The 25,075-nt window shown below is 33.9% G+C and overlaps 2 protein-coding genes across 3 annotated transcripts in view; one reads left to right on the plus strand and one right to left on the minus strand.

Annotated features, from left to right (window-relative positions):
• Positions 1-3,761, minus strand: part of LOC102808247 (WD repeat, SAM and U-box domain-containing protein 1-like) — a 35,372-nt gene extending 31,611 nt beyond the window's left edge. For both annotated transcript variants that reach the window (XM_085495296.1, XM_085495295.1), the window contains exon 1: positions 3,116-3,761. In XM_085495296.1, the coding sequence (XP_085351422.1) occupies positions 3,116-3,513 (398 nt within the window). In that variant the 5' untranslated portion in view covers positions 3,514-3,761. The remainder of the gene's footprint in view (positions 1-3,115) is intronic.
• Positions 3,762-6,664: 2,903 nt separating this feature from the next.
• LOC102801087 (SH3 domain-binding protein 4-like) lies at positions 6,665-24,405 on the plus strand. The gene is made up of 4 exons (XM_085494903.1): positions 6,665-6,912; positions 17,181-18,950; positions 20,259-20,357; positions 21,174-24,405. The coding sequence occupies exons 2-4, from the start codon at positions 17,232-17,234 to the stop codon at positions 21,414-21,416; spliced, it is 2,061 nt and encodes a 686-aa protein (XP_085351029.1). The 5' UTR covers positions 6,665-6,912; positions 17,181-17,231; the 3' UTR covers positions 21,417-24,405.
• Positions 24,406-25,075: the final 670 nt, after the last annotated feature.

Raw genomic sequence — 25,075 nt, forward strand, 5'->3', positions numbered from 1 at the left:
AAAAACAAAACATTTGTCACGTTGCGCTAATTTTGGACATTTAAAGCATCAGATGGACTGATTTTTACAACAAAACACATAACATGGAGTCACTTTATAGTAGCCTTGCAGTAATAAAATCCAAAACTATAAAGTTTTGGGTCCGTATTCGTCCTCCAAAAAGAAGCGAAGTTGTTACAGTACACGGCGGCCCTGCATAACTTGTCTGCCTGACTTTTTGGAAGATGGAAATTGATCATGTTTGCTGACGAAATTTTACCCTCTTGGTTTGAATACTCAAAGTGTGATGCAACGCATTTCTGTTATAGGTAAAGTTTTGCTTCCTCTGAACTGCGTTTTGAGTTTTTCCTTGGGGCCTCTTTTTTGTGATTGATCAATAATCAGGAGCCGGAGTTGATATGACCGCGTCGTCTTCAGTGTGCACTGTTTCTGTCGTGAAGGGATTATGCAAATTACGCAATAAGTCAATGTTATTGTTTGCGTCCAGACTTTCATCTCAAAAACAAATTGTACAGTATCCCGTTATACAAGTAGTTTTTCTTATTATTTTTTTTTAAAAAAAAGGGTATTCTAGGTTTCAGTTTTAATTTTGATAACATTATGAGCCCAATAACTTTACAAAAGTAATAACAAAAAAAGCAAAATTCACGAAAATAACCACATCCTTAATCCTAAATTAATTTGAGGAAAGCTGAAATTATTATTATGCAGTAATTTATTACGCAAATTAGGTAATTATTATAGATGTATATTTACCCAATACTGATTAGATCATCACATTGTGATAGACAGTATATGTACCAAGATTAATTAAATTAAGTACTGTCACAAACCATCTATGTAAGAAATTTCATTGAAATGTGATTAGGACCAAAAAACTATGAATCATTATGCAAATTAGGTAATTAATTTGATCTGATTTTAAACCAAAACTGAGCAGGTCTGTGCATTGTTTTAGAGAATCTGTGTACCAAGTTTCATTGAAATGGAATAATTAGATAGTGTGAAAATTGAAAATTGGCTAATTATGCAAATTAGGTAATTAATATGCACTAATTTTAACCCAAAACTAATCAGGTCTGTGCATTGTCCTCGAACACCTATGTACCAAGTTTCATTGAAATGGGGTAGTTAGTGTAAAAGTGTAAAAGCCGAAAATTAACTAATTATGCAAATTAGCTGATTAATATGCACAAATTTTTACCTAAAATAAATCAGGTCCTACAGCATCTATGTACCAAGTTTCATTGAAAAGTAATGATTAGTAATAGAAATACCAAAAGCTGAAGCTTAATTATGCACACGAGGTAATTAATATTTCACCTATCAGGTCTGTGCATTGTCCTATGACATCTATGTACTAAGTTTCATTGAAATGTGATAATTAGTACTTGAAGATATCAGTGGAAATGCCGAAAATTGACATTATGCAAAGTAGGTAATTAATATATATGGGATTTTTACCCATTTTTAGTCCAGAGCATTTATTTACCAAGTTTCATTAAAAAAATCCAATGAATGGCTCTTTATATATCTGTGCAACAGTCATTGAACAGCTAAAAATTAGCTAATTATCATGCAAATTAGGTAATTAATATACATGGTTTCAATCGAAACCTAATCAAATCTGCACATAAGTGACATTAGCCCAGAGCATATATGCACAGAGTTTCAATAATAACCAATATACGATTCTTGAGATATCAGTGGAACGGACAGACACACACACACAGACAGGCTAACTGCAAAGACTCCCATGTTGTACACACAGGAGTCAAAAACAAATCCCAATATATACCCCACCCCGAAATAAAAACAAATATATTGCAAATTTGTTATTAGGCAGCTGCAAGGCAATTTTTTTTATTTAACATGTACTACCCTCATTAAAAAGTTACACATATTTTGATAAAGCTACTACCTGTACTAAACGTTCTTCGTCTTCGATTTCACATTCATCAATGACTTTACATTTTGACCTTCAGGTCAATATTGCTATATCTACTTATTTCTATTCGTAAAAAATATGCACTTAATCTTAATTTTGTCAGTGATAATCTATGATGCAGATTTTTGATCATGTTTAGGTATTTTTTTCAAATTTGAAATTGTTTTTATAACAGGATATACAAGTTTAGTTCCATATTTAACATATTTATTTACTGTGATTTTGGTGTTGATAATTTTTCAGTGATTTGTTTTATTAAGAATTTTTTATTTTCAATATTTTCCTCCTTCCATGTGTTTTCCATGCTAATGTATTCCAAACATTGTTTTGTAGTGGATACCCAGTTTTGAGTATCAGAGTTGTCCACAGCGTGTCCAAATTGTAGGCTTCATTTATTAATGTGTTTTCAGGATTTGCATGTTCAGTGTAATTGTGCTGTAATTGTCTGTTCAAAATGATTAAATAGATAACATATAGTCATCGACTCTTATCAATCTTTATCAATATTTAGTAAAGACCACCTTGGTATTTGCCCTCAAAATATGTGTCATTATTATACATCTGCCACCGTAACGCCATAAGTTACAGCGTGCCGTAATTTTGTCCTATTTTATGGGGTATTTTCATCCTACCATATTAGGAAATGTGAATTCCAAATATGGAATGATTACACGCGTAAGCGTCCTCTAATAATAAAAACAAATATGGCTGCCACCAGGGTTTGACCGGACTCCATACAAAGAAGTTCGCTGATTCTGTTCAAAACTTTTTTAGATTTCGGAATTCCCATGATGTATCCTTGGTAGGAAAAGATGTATAATAATAAGGTTATTACTAAGATACCTCCAAGTATGCCCTCAGACAGTACGCCGTCACATCGACCTCCGCGCATTATACTACAGCTGTACTATCTTCATGCATACTTTGACGTATTCTCGTATATTATTATAGTATTCTCGTAATAACCTTATATTATTTGAAAGTCGTATATTATTATAGTATTCTCGTAATAACCTTATATTATTTGAAAGTCATAATATAGTCCCAAAACAACAATAAATACAAAGTTCCATCTCTTAATGGAGATTAATCAACCTGTATTGAAAATATGATATAAAGCAACAAGAAAAAATATTGTGACTGTGAAAACTTATATATTATTATTACCGAACGCATTTCCTTGTGGATACATCCCATAAGCATAGCATATTGTCTGCTCCCCCGGACACAAGAAATTGTGAATTCGGTGAAAAAACACAAACACGGATAATGGCTTTGCTTTTGTGGCTCAACACAGATTGTTTATCTCCAGTTTTGGGATCCCATATGATGATTTTCCCGTCGGTTGAGCAAGAAGCCAGCAGAGTGCCGAAGGGACTGAAGCAACAGCAGTGTACGTAGTATTCATGCCCGTTCAAGGGAGAGCAACTCACTTCGGAGAAATCATCGATGTTCCATAATCGGACTGTTTTATCTCCCGAGCATGTCGCCAAGTACTTGGTAGAAAAAGAACACCAGTTCACGTCACTTTTGTGAACGTCGATTGTGTGTACCAGAGTTGCCATTTATGTGGAATATTGGGGGAGTTATCTGAAACTCGGTGGTATTCACGATTCAAGTCACCGACATCAGTCAAAATAATTCAGCTCAGCTGACGGAACACCACGGCGGAACCCGGGTGTACATTCACCACGGACCCAGTGCGCGATACAGATCTATCGTGATTACAAAGAAGCCCAAACCAAATACAACATGAACGTCCGAATCGCTGACGACTAGTCACCAGACTGGTCACAAGATGCTTCCCAAACCACGGTCATGTCACGATCGAGATTCAAAACAACAGTAGGTGCGAGAAACTGCGAGATTTGAGGGTATGGCGCGCTTTCAGCACGTGGTGTTGTTTATTTACATTGGTAGAGTATTGACGACTCGCTACTGATTACCAACCAGACAGCGATTACTCATATTTATTACACTATAAAGATAATATGAATAATATTAATCAAAATTATATTTATTATTATATAATATGCAATTATTTTCATTATTTACCGAATGAATTACCGTTTGCTAACGTTATATAATTATTTCGGAAAAACAAAAGGTGTATTCACTGGCAGTTTATTGAAAAGTATGATGTCACTATAATACCATTTATATATAGTATGCCTGAAAACGATCATTACATAATACTAAAAAAGGATAATTTGCTAGTTGAAACCGGTTGACTGTCCATTTTATAGTATTTTTTTTAGAACGAATTACATTTACATTGTAAATTTCCACCCTCTATCCTCTGGCGACGCTGAAAGGGGGTGTTTAACAAATAGATTACCTGTATTAATTATGTTTTTAAATTATTTTGTATTGTTCGGAGGCATGCATGCATAATAAATAAATAAATAAATAAATAAATAAATAAATAAATAAATAAATAAATAAATAAATAAATAAATAAATAAATAAATAAATAAATACAAGAGTCCAAGATTATAAGAAATACTATTGATTTATAGAGGGCGCCTTATTACCCGGGGTCGTCAAAGTGTATCTAGTGAATTATCACTGGAAATGATCGTACGTCTATACGCTTCCAATTTTTTTTTTTTTTTTTTTTTTACGATTGCATCTTGATAAAACCACGTGGTATGATTTTGAAATAATGTTTTGGCTGTACGTTTACAATCCACGTATTTAACACAAACAATTGTAAGTGATTTTATTTAGATGTAATACTAGAAAATATATACATCCGCTGTTTGAGCCATTGAGCCATACGTCACGGTGTCAGACAGCAACCATGAACTGCCCATGTGGACCCACTGCACTGTGGACCTGCATGATTCATCCATTTAAATGCATCTGTTCAGTACATGTTAATTTATATGATAGGGAAACCCCCCAATTATAGCGTTCATTTCTACGTCGACGTCACGTAGTGTAAACAGTGTAACAATAATAATAACTGTTCTACTATAGGAATGGGAATACCCGTCATGTCATATGTGTATGAATAAGGTATGTTTATAGTGTGTACAATGCTGCAATATCATTTGCTTTTTGTCTGTCAATTTTGTTGGGGATTTTTTTTATATAAATATATGTTTTTTATAATGTCCTGTGTTATATTTGTTTTGTGGTTAGAAGTCCAATACGCCCCATATTTTCTAATGGTCAATGACAATCCCTTAAATATGGCGCGCTTTGAACGCATTGTTGTTTGTTGACATAATCCGGCGACATTAGGGATTTAAGGTTTCCTATAGTCATGGAGGTAAAACCTCCATGCTATAGTTGACCTAGCTGCGGTTCCGTAGCTCTTTGGTGCGACCTACAATCGAATTTCGCCCTCACAATTTCATTTGGACGTCTTTTTTTTAATTTTGTTGTTTTACGTCGAACATAGAGCTACGGGATCTATCACCGTTTAAAAACAGAAATCTGGCAAACGTAAATTAAATCGCTTTTGCTTTCGATTACGATGGTGTGACGTACCTTTATTGTGATTTGATCGCTGGATGAATAACATACAAACCTTTGTTTGCAATTTGTGTTTATAAATAAGCAATAATTTGTGATATTTTCAAATAATTACCGCGGAAACCAAGCAAATTTCGAGAAAACGGCAGCCATTGACATCCCACACTCCCTAGCGCAGAATAAATGTAATCTCGTTTGGCGGTCATGTGATGCAGTGGTGGAAGAATAAAACTCACTCTTCCCGTTATTCTAATTGTTCCAAGAAAGCAATCACATACAGTATTTATAATTGTATGATTTTTGTTTAATAATAGAAACTAGTTGCATAAACGCAATTTATCTACTGATTTCGATCACGTGGTACAAAATGATAGGTCTCGCGTCATTTGCTATAAACTCTGGAATACAAAATGGCGTCTTTCGTCTTGTTATTTTTCTGCGACTCGGTGTACGGTAAATAAAGTCAATTTTTTATGACCACCGTCATCATTTCACAGCGCAAATAGGTTCTGGTCATTGTTTGGAAGTAAATAAACATAGTGAGTACTTTCGAAGGTCTTAAAATGTGATTTTCGCGACGACCAAATTTGGCATGTGGATTTTAACCGGTATTCAGTCGCACAAGGCCCCATAGCCCTATGGGCCGGCCAGAGTCAGTCACGTAAATAATGCGGTCGGCAACATAGGGCTATGATTCCACAGCTATAGTTGACCCTCCTCTTTGTGTTAAAATCATACAAATTATGCAAAATGTTTCAAAACAGCAACTTGACTCGTGAATGAAACCATAAACTATCTCACATTCTCTACTTATAATAAAAATCCCCAATAATTTAGAATATAAATGGATAGAAACCGGCCACGAAATATAAACATGACGACAGAAGTTCCGATCACTAACCAGTGATCATGATTTGTTCACATGTACACGTTTTATTTACATATGGGGGAATCCCCGAACCTAATCAAGGATTCATATTCGTTTCTTTTCATTCTTCGTATTCGTATATCACTGTAAAACCCGCGTTCATTGAGTAACCGATATATTTTCTACTTTAATATATTAGCAATATGGCAGATAAACTTAATATGGGAATAAATTACAAGGAATTACAATATTACTAGTAATACATTATCAGGATTACCGAATATGAATTCAAAATATGATGTTGTTTTTTAACACAAACCCGACCCAAACATGCATCCTATGAATGAGCTTGTAACACGCGGCAAGCACCTTGAAGATCACGCATGCTGTTCGTGAAAAAATATCACATGACAGACTTCGAAGTTTAAACGGAACAGGGGCAGGAAATAATGCGACAGTGTCACAATTTTTGTAGCGATATGTACGTAACTGCTAGCTCCCGTAGGTTTTGTTTTTGAACGCTTGTTTCCCGAACTCGGCTGATATTGTTATGTTTTATGTGTAATGGTGATGCAATACTGTACTGTGTACAATAATTTGCAACGTTTGAAAGGTTAGTGTATAGTTTATTCATATCGAAATATCGGTGTCCACTGGATGTTGCTTTCTTGTTTACAAACATTTGAGCCAACTTCATGATCGATATAATAATAATAATTATGCAAAATTTCAAAATGTCTTTGCAACACTCGGTACGGAACGCTCAATTACAATGAACTTTTTGATGTTGTTGTATATTTAAACCAGTTTTCACTAAAATTATCCTTTCCTCGAATTAACTATTGATCTAAAATGATCAGATCTGAGTGAATTGACTTTTCTGTCCGGGATCAATCGAATGTTTTGGGGTTTTTTCGTGTATTTATAAGCAGTTTCTACATGATGTATTCCTCCCTGGTTTGTTATGATCACATCATTTGCATAACAATAACATCCCGTGACTCAAAACATTAGTGAGGGGTGGACCATTAGAAACTCGGGGGTTCGATGGCAGAAAAAAATATATAAATAGTTTTCCAATGATAAATTTGGTGTAATTTTTTTCCTGTCTATAATGTTTTTTTCTTAAGAAATAGACGTGCAGATTATTGATCCCTACAGGATTTATTTTTCATGAATTTTTCCTGTGCATTTTTTTTTTTCAATTTTGCCATTGCCCCCAGAGTTTCTAATGGTCCATCCCTAATTCGGTGATATTGGATATTAAATAAGAAATTAAAGAAAAACAACAACAGAAGTTAAGTTAAAATAGTGCTAAAGATCAGTATCTTATTTCAACTGTGTTACACATGACTTCCGTGTAACAGTGTATTACAGTAGTGTATTATGACTGTGTGTTCTTATGTTTTTCATAGTTTCCGTAATGTTTTTTCTCAACCAATTACCCATAAATGTGTTTTGTTACTTGGCAAGTAGATATCACATTAGCAGTATTTTTCAGATTCTGCTGCAGATTGAAATGTGTGTTCTGAAATTGCACAGTAAATACAGTGTATATGTATTATTTTATCAAAAATATATAAAATTTATAATTTATCCAAAAAATGAATCAATCTAGCAAAATACGTTTTTCTGATATTTAATAAACTTTCCTGTGGGGATGTTGTTTTTAAATAATGATTAATTTCTAAGAATAATTCCTGAAGTTTGTTTTTGATAGCTGTGACATATCTAAAAATAATCTGCCATTGGTGAAATTGAGGAAGGCATAGTAAAAGTTGGGAAGTCATTCTCTTTTTTAACAGTTCAAGGGAAAACAAAGTCGCAATAATCTGCACTTGGCCAATTTCATTATAAACAAGTCAGAATTCTTATAGATGTGTGTTCAATAATGATAATCATAAGGGTGAAAAGTGTTGCAATAGAAAAAAACACAGCTCTGGAAGACAAAGCTGAACAAACTATAAAGTCACTGTTTATATTGCATACTGAGTTGTGCAACAGGTAACAACTTATGTATGTTGTTAGTTTAAAAAATATCCCACTTTTTTGTTGTTGAATTGACTTACACATGCATAACACAACACATACCGGTAATTTTTATGTTTTACAAAAACAGTAATTTCATGAATGAAACCACAGTTTATTTTTAGTGCCTAACACATTTTACTGCTGTTAAATGTGCAGAGGGTTGGTGATTGTCTGGACATGGGTATTTATTTATAGTCTTATTTATTTCTTCAAGGACATTTACATTGAAACCCACTCTGTGTGGTTTGGCTTGTTTTAGATCAAAGGTCAACATCTTTTTGTTTATTAAGTACCATGAAGTGATTATGATTTTCCTTAAGTAATTTTTAAGAGTCAGTGTTTGACCTAACACTTCCGTCTTACATGACAGTAAGATTCTCTTGATAACTTTGAATTGTTTAGAGACAACAATGATGTTAGTAATATATCGGTAAGACTTTTTCAAATAAAATGTGAAAACAAAATAAACTACGACAACAGTGTCGTAGTGATGCATCAAATCAAATTATCACATAAAATTCAACTAAAGAAGTTTGGATATTTTCATGTTTCATAATGTACAGTCATGGTCTCCTCTAAAAGCTGAGCTCAGTACATACGTATTTCGACATACTAACTATAAAATCGAATCATACAATTTTTGTGACAGACATCCAGCCCATACCATTTGCACTTATGCAAGATCTCATAGAAGTACTGAAAATCCTCTTTTTAAAAATGGTTACATAAACAAGAAATTTACAGTATAGCCCAACCCAGTTCAACAAAAAGAACTGGAGAAAAAAGAAAGAATACTGTAATATACCAGTACATAGAAAAAAATCTAATTAATAATTAATATTCACTTTTTGAAACAACTTATGTCACCTTTTACAAAATAAATCAGTATGATTTTTAATATTTTATTATGCTTATACCCATTGACATATTATGTTAAAAAATTATCAAAAACACAAATAACATTTAACAAAATTTTTCCCATTTCTGTCAAAAAATTGTCATCAACACTTATAAAATTATATCTTTTTGGTTCAAAATTAATAAAAAAAAAATGTACAAACTTGTAAAATAAATTATTATATTGAAAGAATTATTCCAGTTTGTATAGTGTCTGTACTGTTTGTCCCAGGCTGCTGTGTTGCATCAGATTGAACTGTGACTTCAAAACACAGTGTGATGAAATACTTGGTGTTCATTAATTATGCATAAAACCTGGTACCCAGAGGTAGATATTTTATTTTAATACTGACAGAAAATAGTTTTGTTACTTTTTTCATTTTAGGGACATTTACATTTGTTTTCAAGGACATTTAACTACATTGAATCTAGGTGTGTCTAGACTAGGTTTGTTTTGGTTCAAAAGGTCAATTACTGTCATCATGTGACAGTAGTCTCGTGATTCTTGTATATAAAACTGACAGAGCATGTGCAGTAAAATTTACCAAGGATCAAACCATTTTTATTTGGGGGACATATGCACCTATTAGGGAAAATAGTGATGGTTGAACATATTAAAATAAATAACTGCTGATAAAGATAATTTATTTGTGATCTGATTTCAGTGCTAAGCAACAATTATCTATATACCAATACTAAATTTTACAGAAATTATCAAAATAATAAATTAATATTCTAAAATGTGCATTTCTAACCCCCTGGCTGCATGTGGGTTGGCCTTCCATTCATTGAATGAACTGTATTTACAATCCTTGGCAGAACAACTGCTGGGTCAGTTTGTAGACAACCCCAAAGTTGATGTCTGCAGGTATAACTGGATGCCTTTATAGGTGAGAATTTGCAGTTTGTATTTCATGGAAGCAACAAAAACTCATTCTGGTACATTTTTAGTCCCCGTTCAGGCGCAGCCTGAAAAGGGGACTACTAATTCAGGTTATGTCCATAATTCCGTCTCCAACATTTTCTCAGAAATTCTACAGCAGATATCAGTGAAACTTGGCAGGTTGATGAACATGTCCCCTCCGAGTATGCACGTAATTTTTTTTCCAGATCTGAAAATCCCAAGTGGGTCTTTTTCACGATTTTATCAAAAATTGCCTCTCCCGGCAACATTGACAAAACGTCTGCGCATGCTCAGAATAAATTAATTACTGTAAAATACTTTATTTTTGCTTGCAACATTTTTTTGCTATTTTCGCTGAAGGAATGTTTCAGTTAAAATAAAATCCAGCGAATATACCCTTTTCTTATATTTTACAGTCAACTTGTCAAAAATCAATGAAAATAAATTCAATACAAAACACCCAGAAAAAGTCTTTTCAGCGAATGATAATTCCAGCTGAAATAAAATATTTTACAGTAGATTAGATCTGTGAGTAAGGCTGCTGTTATTACGGCACGTGATTTCTCCATTGTGTGCAATTTATTATAGTACTGTTTATACATGTATTCTGTTTGGCTCAGTGGTCTCATTCACTCGTTACTAGAAGAACTAGTAACTTTATTTGATTTCAAGAACTTCAAGAAGGCGGCATAAGAGACGTGTTTGCAAAGGTAAGTTTTCCAGTTTATTGGGGTACGATTGGTGTACATTTCGTGACGTACGGACGTGAATATTATGATGATTGCCAGCTTTATATTCTTGTGAAAAACCAAAAAAAGCAAACAATTGTCTCTAATCTACGAAACTAGTTTGTGAATTGTATACCCTGTCAAATTATTGTACACGAACGATTAATTCACGAGGACATAGTTTTCAAGTACCGGTAAATCGTTTTCCGGTCTTTTGCTTGTGTAGCGATTTCCGAAATATTCACAACTCGGGGGGGGGGGGGGATTTCCCTGTGTCGATCAATTTATTCATTATATAATAGCAGGTTGCCTATGATTATATTCGTATTTTTTATGTTGTGAGCATTGAACTGTTAGTTGCAATGAAGATTTTGGCGATCTTGTGCGATTCAACATGGCGGATGTACAGTGACAACACGTGTATGGACGGTCGGTCGAGCAGTCTGCAACGGACCACAGTCTGTGAACGGACCGTGAAATCGCCCGTTTTTTCGGCAGTTTTTTTTTTAATGTTTTGGATATTTCATTCACTCCTGATGCCTAAAAGAGTCTAATTTATATTTTACCGTAGTCATTGACACCTATTCAAGAGTATCATGTTTATTGTGAATAGCGTGAATGGGTAAGCTTCGTTTCGACAATGGGCTGTTATTTCTGTGAACAATGTTAAATTATTCTTTGAATGCTCAGTTTATTTTTTTGAAAACAACTAATTTTTCGATTTAAAAAAAATCATGCCGTTTTCCCCGTCAAAATCAAAGCATAAAGATCTTGCTAAACATCGGTGAATCCCCTGTTGCGTTCACAACGAGGTCACTGAGCCGTCATTAACATATTTAAAGGCCCAGTAGCTGTAATGAAAACGTCTCTAACGGCGTTCTAAATAACTATTTTGGGTTGAAAACTTGTTATAATATAATTTTCATCGATCTCTGTGCGGATACGAATGTGGAGAAAATGCTCACGATCGAACTCAACGCCATATTTCTAGGTGGTCTGACTGATCACGAGATGAAGAACTCCAACAATCATTGACGCTGCAGTTCGACGTCTTCTACACCGATCTGACGCATATCGCGCTTGGTGTGCCGGGAGTTTGTTCGAAATTTCTAACGTTTCGAAGTCAATTGTCGATTACCACGTATTTTATGGATATATTAAATCGTTTCAGAGACCTGTTTACTAAATAATGATAAATGAAACTTAGAAAGCTTGTAAGAACAAACTGGGCCCAAATCGCGCAAATTGCAATAAGTTTACGCTGGTTCGGATGGAGTTCTACGCGTGATTTTATTGCGCTCAAGGACGTTCTATTTTCGAACTAGTTGAAACCGGAAATAACGCAACTACTTTCGAACTTCAAACACAAATTTGATTATCGTTATTATGTGTTAGTTTCTGTTGTTTCAAAGATTGAATTATGTATGACAATAATATTTCACTCTATAAACAATATTTCACTAAAATATGTGATTCAAAGGCAACCCAAATTGTAAAAAGCAATATCAAGTTCCGCGTATAAACACTGTTGTAAAGAGGCGGCGGAGCGGAATTTTAGCCAAAATCGGCTAGTAAGGCGTCATATGACACAGGTTTGTGCTGGGACAGCGCTTCCGGTGACGACACAACGGAGCATTTCGGAATTGCGCATGCGCAAACAATCAGTAATGACGTATGATGGTTTAACAAACGGAGCTTAGGGTACGTACAATAAACACTTCACGATGTTGATTCAGTGCTTTTAGCGAGCTTATAAAGCATACAGAAAGCCCGATACCAAATAATTGAACTAGTTTCAGCTAATAGAACGGAAATAATTGCTATTCATGTAGAACACGTTTGCAATACAAAAAACTAGGTCGTTACAGCTAGTGTATCTTTAAATGACCACGTGAACTGAAATAACATGGCGGATATCGCATCGCATCGCATTTACATTCGACCGAAATCATTCGTTTACGATGAAACTAAGTTGAATATTACTTCCAATTCATAAAAATTCAACGAATTATTTTTTTGTGCGTATTATAATCATTACTGAATAATAATAAACAATTGCAATACTTCGAAAACAAGTAAGTTATTCACTTGCGAAACACAGAATGACCAGATTGTGCTACCGTGATCATTTGCTACCGGTACTAACAACTAAGCAATGTATTCGTGTTTGTATTTATTCAAAACTTCTTTTAGAAAATACTTTACTTTTCGTAAACTTTACTGAATTTTTGGGGGGATTCAATTCCAACATTTCGCGATGCCAAACCAAAGGCCTTTCACTCTTTGAGTGTGACACCTAAACCAGAAGTTTTATGGTGTATAAACTGGCACTAAATGAAAAAGCCGTTGAACCTTATTCAAATTTATAAGTACATGTTATTATGTATTTAATTATGAAAACTGACTAAATTAAATGTGATCTTATTTTTAATTTGAACAGAATTATGATTTATATCGGTAATGACGTTTTCATCCAATATTAATAGTGCAATTGTTAAAATGCCTACCTACACATTTATTGTTTTTGTTTCTGTTGCCCTGAAATAGACATTTGTAAAAAAAAAAAAATTTAAAAATCTTGCTTGATTCAAATTCAAAAAAAAAAGATGTAGCCATGTAGCCCCTTCCTGTTATCTGTTTCCAACTTCTTCCAGAGTAAAACTGGTGAAGCCATGTAATTGCCATACAATCATCAACTGTGGGAAAACTTATATGTTATTGAAAATCTTTATTTTGTTGTCTGTGAATTAATATAATATTTGAAATGGTGTAATGGTGCAAAATATTCTCAAGCAATTGGTTTTCTGGTGGCACTACACTGTGCATTTATGCATGATCTCAGCTTACTAAGTGATGATGGTGGTTGAAATGGAAAACTGAATACAAAAATCCAGTAACATCTCAAACGAATTTCCGTCTGCTGTGAATGCACGTTTCGTTACATCAAATAAATAACCCAATTTTATTGAATGTATCCAAAAACATGGTACCAATGATCTGAAATTTCAGGAGTGCTCGCTGAAGGTTTATCAATCTTGCTTATTGTCTTGTTCTTTACCAATCCTGCATTTCAGTTACTAGAATTTATACTAAAAAAAAATAGTTTCTGTTTTTCTTCTAATAATTCGGCCACTCTCAAAAACAAATATTTTTCCATGGTCGAAATGCAAGAAGAATACAAAACTACTGTGATTGCATAGCGATACCTGTAGGGCCATTGTCAATTAGTTCGCCTGATCAACACAGCGTTATACATAGGGCTGATATTGAATCACGGAGAGTAAAATCTTGTGATACTAATCTCTAGAACCGCTCAGATTGATACATACCGGTATGTCTTATGAACCCACATGTGTATATATTTAACAATACTCATTTTAAACTTTTTTTTTTTACAGTGGTGCTGTGAACTGCTTCAATTTTGCAAGGCAATTTTTTCTGGGTTCCTACAACATGGAGTGTCAGGGACTTTATTGAAATTTCATAGAATCCTGAATATATCTAGAAGTGAAAATTAAATGGTTTACAGTATTTTATACCCATTAATAATGATGAAATGCAATAATATCACTGCACTAAAAAGACTTCAAACAATTATTGTTACTTCTCCATTGAAGGTTATGAGCAGACCAACCTTTACTGGCTTCCTTAATTATTACATGTACTTGCTCTGAAAACATAGCTTTTACAATTGTTTAAATTAACAGATGTTGTTCTATGTACAATGAATACATTTTAAATAATAAACCTTACTGTATTAATAAAAAATTGTATTTGACAACATGAGAATGATTCTGATGCCCAGTGGTGATGTTGAAACAAACCCAGGTCCTGGTAATATACTAAGACCTGATTAACAAAGAAGTCATGTACATCAAGGTTCACTCAGATTTATGAATGCAGTTTCTTGAGCAAGTATACATGTATGACAAATAGTTTTGTTGCACTTGTGTACTCTGAGATTCTGAACATGGGTCAGTGGAAGTTTTTAGTTGTCAGTACAAAACTAGATTATGGGAAATCACTTTATGATGAGTTGTACCCACATAGAGTACATATTCATTCACCTGTTTGCAGATGTTCCTTGTACTACTTTATAATCAAATAACGGGGACTGTGACATTTCATGTATTGTTTGATATGAAAATCAAAAATGAGTTCATTTTATTGATATTTCAGCTCACTTACAGGGATTCTTCCAGATAGGTGAACCTGGGAGGGGGTGTTTATTTTCGTGGTATTCCAACTTTTGCAGTAACATGACTTTTACATGACAATTTACACACTTTATTTTATTGAAGTTATTATTTTATATGCAAGTCTAGGTTGTTTAAACTTCATTATGGGACTCAAATTTCTTTACAGCAAGTTATTTGAGATTTTGTGAGCATTTTTCACTACTCAGTTATTTTGTCAAGTTCAGAAATGTACAGAGTGTCTGCACAGCAGCAGTAGGAGCTAAAGTTTTTTGATTTTTTTGGTGAAATTTGATTTTTGAGAATTTTGTTGCTGTTATTTCAAAATCAAAATTGTCAACTCAATGGACATCTTGTTTATGTATTACAAATTAAATCTAAGGAAGTTGATCACAAAGGAATGCTGGTGTAATTTGCATACAAATATGGATTACTGGTTTAATTTGCATACAAATATGGAATACTGGTGTAATTTGCATACACATATGAAATACTGGTGTAATTTGCATACAAATATGGATTACTGGTATAATTTGCATACAAATATGGAATACTGGTTTAATTTGCATACAAATATGGAATACTGGTGTAATTTGCATACAAATATGGAATACTGGTGTAATTTGCATGCAAATATGGAATACTGGTGTAATTTGCATACAAATATGGAATACTGGTGTAATTTGCATACAAATATGGAATACTGGTGTAATTTGCATACAAATATGGAATACTGGTGTAATTTGCATACAAATATGGAATACTGGTGTAATTTGCATACAAATATGGAATACTGGTGTAATTTGCATACAATATGGAATACTGGTGTAATTTGCATACAACGAGTGATGCAATGTAATTTCTGCTACCAAGGTGACAGACACTTAAATATGTAATCAAAATCAAAAATAAGTTTATTGAAACTGTCATAGCTCCATTCACAAAATGAAGTTTATATGCATTGTGGCATTACCATGGTAGATTTGGTACTTCCATGGTGCATTGTAATATCATGGTGCATTGTGGTAATGCGAGGGTGCATTGTGGCAATTCCATGGTGCACTTTGGCAATCCCATGGTGCATTTTAATGCCATGGGATATATTGTGGCAATCCCATGGTGCATTTCAGTAATCCCATGGTGCATTGTGGTAATCCAATGGTGCATTGTGGTAATCCCATGGTGCGTTGTGGTAATGCCGTGATGCATTGTGGTAATGTTTCTGTGCAAGTGATGTCATACTACTTTAGTCTCATTAGTTTCATGTATGTTCATTGTCATAATGACTAATACAAACTATAGACAGCCTGAGTAGCAGTGTTCACTTCCTTGTTAATCACAACACATTCTTCACTCATTATGTTCAATGACTCTTTAAATAGTCATCGTTCAGATGTAGCCTGAAAACAGGGACCTCTGGGGGGGGTGCGTGCGTGTGTGTTCCATAGATATCTCAAAAAACAATTATTACACTTTAATGAAACTTGGTACATAGATGCTCTGGAGTAAGGCTTAGATCTGATTAGTTTTTGGTTGAAATTCATGCATATTAATTACTAATATGTAGGTGTTCCACAGATACATGTATCTTGAGTAGCACTGATCAAAGTATAATGAAACTAGGTACATAGGAGATTTTAAATAATTCTCAGATCTGATTATTTCAGAGTTGAAATCCATGCATATTAATTACTTGTTATTATTGTTTTTTAATATGCATAACTGTAATGTACTAGTACTCTTGCATATAGGGAGGATTATGCAACCTTTGCTATAATTGTGTTGTCTGATAATTTATATATACATGTACAAAAAATTTAGGTCATATATGGTCATTATTTCATTAAATATATATAATTGTTAAACTATAGCTACTTGAAACCACCCTAATTATTGCTTGCAGTTATATTTTTAAATACTATATTTGCTCTATTATAGGCAGATGTGCTTACTGTGAATATAAATGACAGACAAGTCTATGGGCAAAATAAGACATATTTCAATGATTTTGCTTTATGTGTGTGAAAGATGTGTTTTTAATATAGTATTTGTACTTCCAATATCTTCAGCAAATGCGAGTTCTTTCTAAGCTTTCTTTGATTCTTTTTGATTTTTGTGTTTACAGACAAAACTAAAACTGGACAAGAACTAGCCATTGAGAAAACTCAGCTTCAGAATGTGTACAAGTACAGTAGTCAGCGTTAATTTTGTGCACGAGCTCATGCGTCATGTTTCCCCATTCCGGTACTATGTACTTCCAGCTCCAGAACGATTATGCACAAGTTCCGGTACTTGGTCAAACAGCTTTTCAGATGACGGGGGAATTCTGGACAGTGGTAGTGGTATCAGGATTGAAGTTGGAAAATCCAAAGGCCATTCCTGTAGGAAACAGTCAAGCAGAACAATAAAAGCAAAATTGGTAGACGACGTACAACACACAAATGATCATCAAGTTGTTATGAGCCCAACTGTTGAGCTAAAACTAACTAATTTTACTGGTGGTGATAATATCACAATCCATCTGCCAGTGTCTGTGAAAATAAACGGCGACACAGAAAGCCAGAATAACACAGAGATATCAGTTTACTGTCAAACCGGCAGTCGTCATCATCTTGAAGAAATTGAACGCAACTTATGGCAGTATGAACCCGAAGACTCTGTCATCAGTATTCGAACAATGATTAGAAATCCTAATAAGACGCTCAAGATGATATTTTGTGCAGTGGTTCGTACAGTAAGAGGCCAAATATACAAGTACATTCAGCTAGGAGTAAATGTACGATTGTACGGACCACAGCATATTCAGAAGAACATGACCCTGCATTCAATCTTCACATTCAAATCAGTTTTCTTAGCAACTGATCTGGACAATGTGCCCCATCCTGTCAGCCCAGCAGCATTAATTCCTTGGCGAGATCTCCATTTTTACATCAAAAGACCACAGGTTATGCGTTTACAACTAGCAATCCAGGGGGAAAGCAAGCATTTTTGGGAGTACCCAAAAAAATTAAAAGCTATTTCCATGGATGAGATGAGGAGTCCGCACCCTGTAATTACACGTGACATCCCATTGAGCTACAGAGTTGATTCAACAAAGATGGAACCCTTCAACTTGACTCTGACGATGGAGTTAGATGAAGAAAGTCATGATCTGAGTTGCACTACACCAACTATTGGTCTAACTACTCCACTCAATGTTTTTGAGGAGACACAACCAGCTACGGAACAGCGAAGATCTTCCTTCAGTAAGAATAGTTCCCGAAGACATGACGAGCATAAGTTATACAGCTCACGGTTACATGAGAAATGCGCTGTTTGTCACCCAGAAGTTCGTGTGCCGGCCACCATATTGAAAGCAAAGAAAGATTCCACAGAGCGAGAAAATCTTCTTTCTTTCAAAAAGGGGGATCTCATCGCTGAGATCTCGTCTCCCCACTTAAGAGCATGGCGAGCAGGCAAGCATCATAAATGGGATGTTGGATGTACACAAAATGGGGTATTTGGATTCTTCGCTAAGGATCATACAGAATTATTTTCAGGGGAAGGCATTGTACCTTATTGTATAACTGGCAATATTCTAAATTTTGTAGCGATGGTATGCCGTCAGTTATCAGACTATGATAACCACGCCATCAAAGCACAGTTTCGCAAATTAGGCAGTAAATGGAAGGAATTGGCATGGGCATCTGAGATGGAAACAACCGAAATTGACGCAATTGTTGAAAATGATCCACATAATGTGACAGTACAGGCTTATCGACTTGCTGATCGGATACTGAGCGTTGAAGGAAAGGTTAAATACTTATCAACAATAGTCTCTGGTCTATACAAGATTGGACTACCACGTATGGCGCTAAATATTGTGAGAGATGCACTGCTTAATACAATTGCCAAGGTAAACAAATGACATTCTATAATAATAATGCATACAATAAGTGAACGATTGTTATTTGTGGGTTTAAGTTAATTTGTTATAGCACCATCACGAATGATGAATAAGTTTACTTTTGTTTTTTTGAACTCGCAAGGTTAACTATCAGATAAACAACTGGATGATAAGCGTTTCTATAGTTCGTGAGATTCATGTTAGTTCTGCTGTATCAGTACACAAATTTTGGCTATTTCATTATTTTTGAAAGTGCTTGTGCATAGGGACATGATTTCATGAAATTCACTGAGAATCCTTGTTTTATTAAAGTGCATGTGAAATGCAGACACATTTATGTTATTCAGAAATCCTGAAATTAATCTTTGTGAGAAAAATAAAATTGTTTAACCAAAACTGTCTTCAGCTTTATTAGCTCCGCTGTCGACTTTGTCGAGCGGAGCTTATCATATGAGTGATTGTCCGTCGTCCGTGTCAATGTTTTACTTTTTTGACTTCTTCTTGAAAACTACAAGCCTGAATGCTTTGATACTTGGTGTATATGTACCTTGGGTAGACCTCTCTCAGATTTGTTCATTTCATGATGATATCTTCAATTCTCTAATTTTGGTGAATATTTTTGTCATTTTTGGTAAAAAGTGATATTTTCAACTTCTTGTTAAAAACCGCAAGTCCAATTGCTTTGATATTACATATATAGGTACTACATGTGGATTGCTCTCAGATTTGTTCATTTTGTAATGATATCTTTAATTCTCTAATTTTGGTGAATATTTTTGGTAAAAAGTGATATTTTTGACTTCTTGTTGAAAACCGCAAGTTCAATTGCTTTGATATTACATATATAGGTACTACATGTGGACCTCTCTCAGATTTGTTCATTTCATAATGATATCTTCAATTCTCTAATTTTGGTGAATATTTTTGTAATTTTTGGTAAAAAGTGATATTTTCAACTTCTTGTTGAAAACCGCAAGTCCAATTGCTTTGATATTACATATATAGGTACTACATGTGGACCTCTCTCAGATTTGTTCATTTTGTAATGATAGCTTCAATTTTCTAATTTTGGTAAATATTTTTGTCATTTTTGGTAAAAAGTGATATTTTCGACTTCTTGTTAAAAACCTCAAGTCCAATTGCTTTGATATTACATATATAGGTACTACATGTGGACCTCTCTCAGATTTGTTCATTTTCTAATGATATCTTCTGTTCTTTAATTGCCATGTGCATTGCTAACAGCAGAGCTATCTCAGCCGACAGGCTGCTTGTTTTATATGCATTTATAATAAAATTTTGTAATTTTGTTTTCAGGCAACACTTCCTCAATATGATGCATTTTACAAGACTCTGGATGGAGTATTTGCTGAGGGAAAGTCATTGTCATCATCGTCACATTTTTACTCTTACCAGGTATAAATATACAATATACTGCAAAACTATTTATTGTATTCTTTGTAATTTTAGACCTTGTAATGCTATGAAAAATCCTATGAGCGACCATATTTGGACAAACACATCCAGGAATTTCCACTGCCTGGCAACCATCACGGTGAAAACAAAGGCCAAAACAAACTGTACTTTGGAATAGTTGTTGATAATCTTCTAAGCAGCCTAACAATTTACCCATACCTGTGCAGCATACATAAACTTTATTTCAGTAGTATAAAACAATTGCATTAATTTAATGGACCCTATAATGGGTATATTATAAAGATATCATTTGTTATCTGTGAAACTTATTGGCTTTGCTAGAGGCTACGCCCATAGTTTCTTCTCTCAGATTCTTTAGCGACATTATATCCAGGCGTGTGACATCATATTTCCCAGAATGCATTAGTTATTAATGATTCTCTAAAGCAGGGTCCATAGCACCAAGAGCCAAATGATTTCCAAGACTTTTTCAGAACTTTTCCCAACTTTCTTGGATTTTTCCAAGACATTTTGACCCTTAATTCAGGCCAACATCATCACCAAAGCTCATCAAAATTCTGAGGAAACAGGCCTTTCTAAAATGAATTAATAACTATGAAGAAATTTAAAGACTTTTCAAAAAATCCACGAAGACTTTCAAAGGATTTTCCCAACGCTATGGACCCTGTAAAGGATCTCTTGCTTTTTGGAGGATACACCTTAAAACCATTATTGACTTTCTGCTTATGATTGTTTTCATCGAGGAGAAAATAATTATATCACATCAATAATGCTAACTATTATTTTTCTTTAAAGTCCATTGATGAAAGTGAGAGTGAAATGGTGAAGAACAGTGTGGAGAAGTTGAAATCCTACTTTCTAAGTCAAGGTCGTCATGCCATACAAGTGCTGGAATGTTTGAAAAAGGCACTAGGTCACAAAGATTTTAAATCGGCCGAGTTTGAGAATTGTGAGTTTCTTACAGAGAAAGTTATGATGATCTACTTTCTCGAAACGTACCTCTGTTCCTGTAAAACAGAGGACTTGCAGATTTTCTGAAGGGGGACCCAAGTCTTACCTTTAAATGAGGAAGTGAAGACTTGGGTTCCCCGGTTAGCTTGTCCAGATCTGGACCAGAGTAGTGTAGATGTGGTTTTTATGTCTATTTACCACATAGTGTTTTTTTGGGGGGGTTTATGCTCATATTGCAATATCATTCCAATCTCAGAATAGTAAATTTAGGCTGATGTCGAAATTATTGCATGTTCAGTATGTGATATTTCCCAGTATTGAATTTAATTTTCTGATGCGTAAGTAAACTTTACTGGAAACATATTCTTAATGGGATCTTGAAGCTCTATCAAGTTTTTGGTCTGTATACAATTAATCATGCAAATGATTGAAAACTGGAAAATGTTGTTACAGTGAAAATTGAATGAATATTCATTGTGATGAGTATTTTAAGTGAGATAAACAGGAAAAAATTAAACACATATCTGTTATTAGCAAACTATTTAAATGACTTAAATTTGTTTTGTACTGTAAATTACAAGCTCAGACAGCTCATGTTTAAAAACATCCTATTGTTATTTATATGACTAACATACATCAGACACTAACATATGATCATTCATACAAAGACTACTTTCATACAAAAAGTAAGGTACACAATATTTTGGGAGGTCACATGCATTCTAATTGTTCCTAGGTAGATGACGTTCATTCTATTCTACATTCATATCAATCTGCTATCAATCAAGTACCGGTAATATATAATTACGGTATATATGATTCATTACTATGGCATGGTCTAATGACTTGAAAACAGATCTACTTTTTTATCAAATTATATGTTTATATTTTTCTATAATTTTCCTTTTCTCCATACATCAATTTGAATTAAAGTAATAAAATTTGAAAACAAATGTTATAATCACAGTAATCACAGTGAAATATCATTCTAAATGGAGGATAATTTTGATATTGAATATTTCCCCATACATCTCACTGATGTATTTGTGATTTTTGAGCACTATGGAATTTCGTCTAATCTATTTTCCAGAACAAGTTCTCATTTCAGTGAGATTGTTCATGTGTAACCTTTTCTGATATTCAATCAAGAGAAAAATTACTCTATGAATAACATTCCAAAGAGTGATGATTCAATTAATGACGTTTGTATCATTGACACGGCCTCTCAATGATAGCGTAGTGGTGGGTTACACCAAATCTATCATCAGTAGACTTTGATTCAACACGGAAAAATTGTCATCCCCAGTCTCCAAAGCCATTGTCTAAGAATCATTTTTGGTGAACTTCTTGTTAAGAGCCGGAGATGATTGTGTACGTTTGACATCAATGATACATATCAAATTGCCATAGTGATAGAAAGATGGTCACATAGCATGGAATTTGATTTTTGTTTCCAAGTGCCAAAAGGTGTCAAATGTCAATAGAAATAGCAATAGCAAAGACGTTTAGTCGCCAACAAATTGACGAAAATGAAATGTGCCTACATTATCCTGATTTCTTCCACTGAATATCTCCTATCTTATTGAAGAAAATGAAATGTGCCTACATTATCCTGATTTCTTCCACTGAATATCTCCTATCTTATTGAAGAAAATGAAATGTGCCTACATTATCCTGATTTCTTCCACTGAATATCTCCTATCAAATTGAAGAAAATGAAATGTGCCTACATTATCCTGATTTCTTCCACTGAATATCTCCTATCTTATTGAAGAAAATGAAATGTGCCTACATTATCCTGATTTCTTCCACTGAATATCTCCTATCAAATTGAAGAAAATGAAATGAGCCTACATTATCCTGATTTCTTCCACTGAATATCTCCTATCTTATTGACAGGTGTTCTTTGACATATCACTCATCTTTCTGAGAAAGTTTTTACCATGCGTGCATTAATTTAATATTTTTTTGCAATTTCAACATTTTTTGTAAATACATTTGATTCTGTTTTAGAGTTGTCTATAATAATATATCCATTTATTATATCTTTATGTATTTTAAGGATATGTAAAAAAGAAAAAAGTGAAAATTACATCCTGATTTTGTTACTGTTATATATTGAACCTTAAAAGACAAAATTTGACCGTGCAACTTGCATGCTAATGATGCTTGGAGGCAACCCTGGGTGCTCAGTTTTTCTTTTTTTGTAATTTCTTATTTGACTCTGCTGGACTGTCTACTAAAATTTAAACTTTGAAAAACTCGATTCCATTTTTACAAAAGCTTTCTGGTGTTTTTTTTTTATACGTTTTTTACTTTTAATATTTCCAATCATTTTTCTCATTGCACTTCGCATACATCTTGTAAGTTTCATTAGTTATGATAGCTGTACAATATGTACAGTGTTTATATCTAGACATGTATGTATGTTTATTTTAGGTGCAAGTTGGAGAGCAATGAGAATGTTGTAAATGTTTTCTATATTTCCCAGAATGCACTGCAAGTCAACTGGTTTGAACTGTTGTGAATGTGTCAGATTTTGTTACCAGTATACGAGGAAAAGTGAGAATGATAATGTTGAGTGATTTTTTTCGAAGCTGGTTAACGACAACCTAATTTTACAAATTTGTACGTATTTTAGCATTATATAGATTAAAAAGATTGGTGAAAAACCACAGATCATTAAGTTTCAGTGATGACACTATGGCAACAAGATTCTGTATAGCTGCTTACAAAATACTGCCCTACTACATTTCTTTATTGTAATTTTTGTTTATTTTACATAATTCAGTGTTGTAATTGTAGATGTAATGGTTAACCATATATATTTATGTACGAAAGCAATTTTAATTTTTGAAGAGGAAAGAATTTGTATATGTACAGAGACAAGTGATTTGAGGTGGATGTTTTTTATTTGTTTTTGTAGTTGGGAGCAGTATTTCCTTAATGCCATTAGGGAAAGTATATGCACTTTAATTGTCAGCAAGTATAATACAATTCCAATACGAGATATGTCAATATATATGTCAATGTTTAGTCCTCAATATTAAAATAAAGTTAAGTAAATTCTAAAGAAGTGATTTGAGGGTGATTTTCTTTCATTAAGATTACTTGTTCTCGATAATCCATTTATTTTGCTCAGTGTTTGTGTGCCCGAGTGCCCTCTCTATGATAGCCCATTTGCATTGCACTTATCAGTTGGTACCCAGTCTATGCAATGACACAAGAAGTCGTGTAGTTAGAGGTGCTGATCAAAGGCCAAACAAAATAATCTTGCATTGGTAAACCAGTCCCCTCAACTGCAAACTTTGGGAATAGTTTGCTGTCTAGGTTCATTGCAAGTGTCAACACAAGATATAATCGAAGAGAATTAAAAAACAAATAAAATCTCAAGTTTAAAGAGTGTAAGGGTCTCAACCTAAAAACCTTTCTCCATACCAGGCACTTCATTGATAGGTTATCTGCCACTGATGAGATGTGGCAACCATCTTGGATTTCAACAAATGACTGCATAGAACAATGCAAAATGCTTTGTACTGATGAGATGTGGCAACCATCTTGGATTTCAACAAATGACTGCATAGAGCAATGCAAAATGCTTTGTACTGATGAGATGTGGCAACCATCTTGGATTTCAACAAATGACTGCACAGAACAATGCAAAATGCTTTGTACTGATGAGATGTGGCAACCATCTTGGATTTCAATAAATGTCTGCATGGAACAATGCAAAATGCTTTGTACTG

This window comes from Saccoglossus kowalevskii, chromosome 21, assembly GCF_978046115.1.
Source record: "Saccoglossus kowalevskii chromosome 21, keSacKowa6.1, whole genome shotgun sequence".
Classification (NCBI taxonomy): domain Eukaryota; kingdom Metazoa; phylum Hemichordata; class Enteropneusta; family Harrimaniidae; genus Saccoglossus; species Saccoglossus kowalevskii.

Coding starts and splice junctions, on each gene's coding strand:
- LOC102801087 (XM_085494903.1), top strand. CDS start 17,232: ATGTGTACAAGTACAGTAGTCAGCGTTAATTTTGTGCACGAGCTCATG. Junction 18,951..20,258: donor TGCTTAATACAATTGCCAAG/GTAAACAAATGA, acceptor TTTTGTTTTCAG/GCAACACTTCCTCAATATGA. Junction 20,358..21,173: donor CACATTTTTACTCTTACCAG/GTATAAATATAC, acceptor TTTTCTTTAAAG/TCCATTGATGAAAGTGAGAG.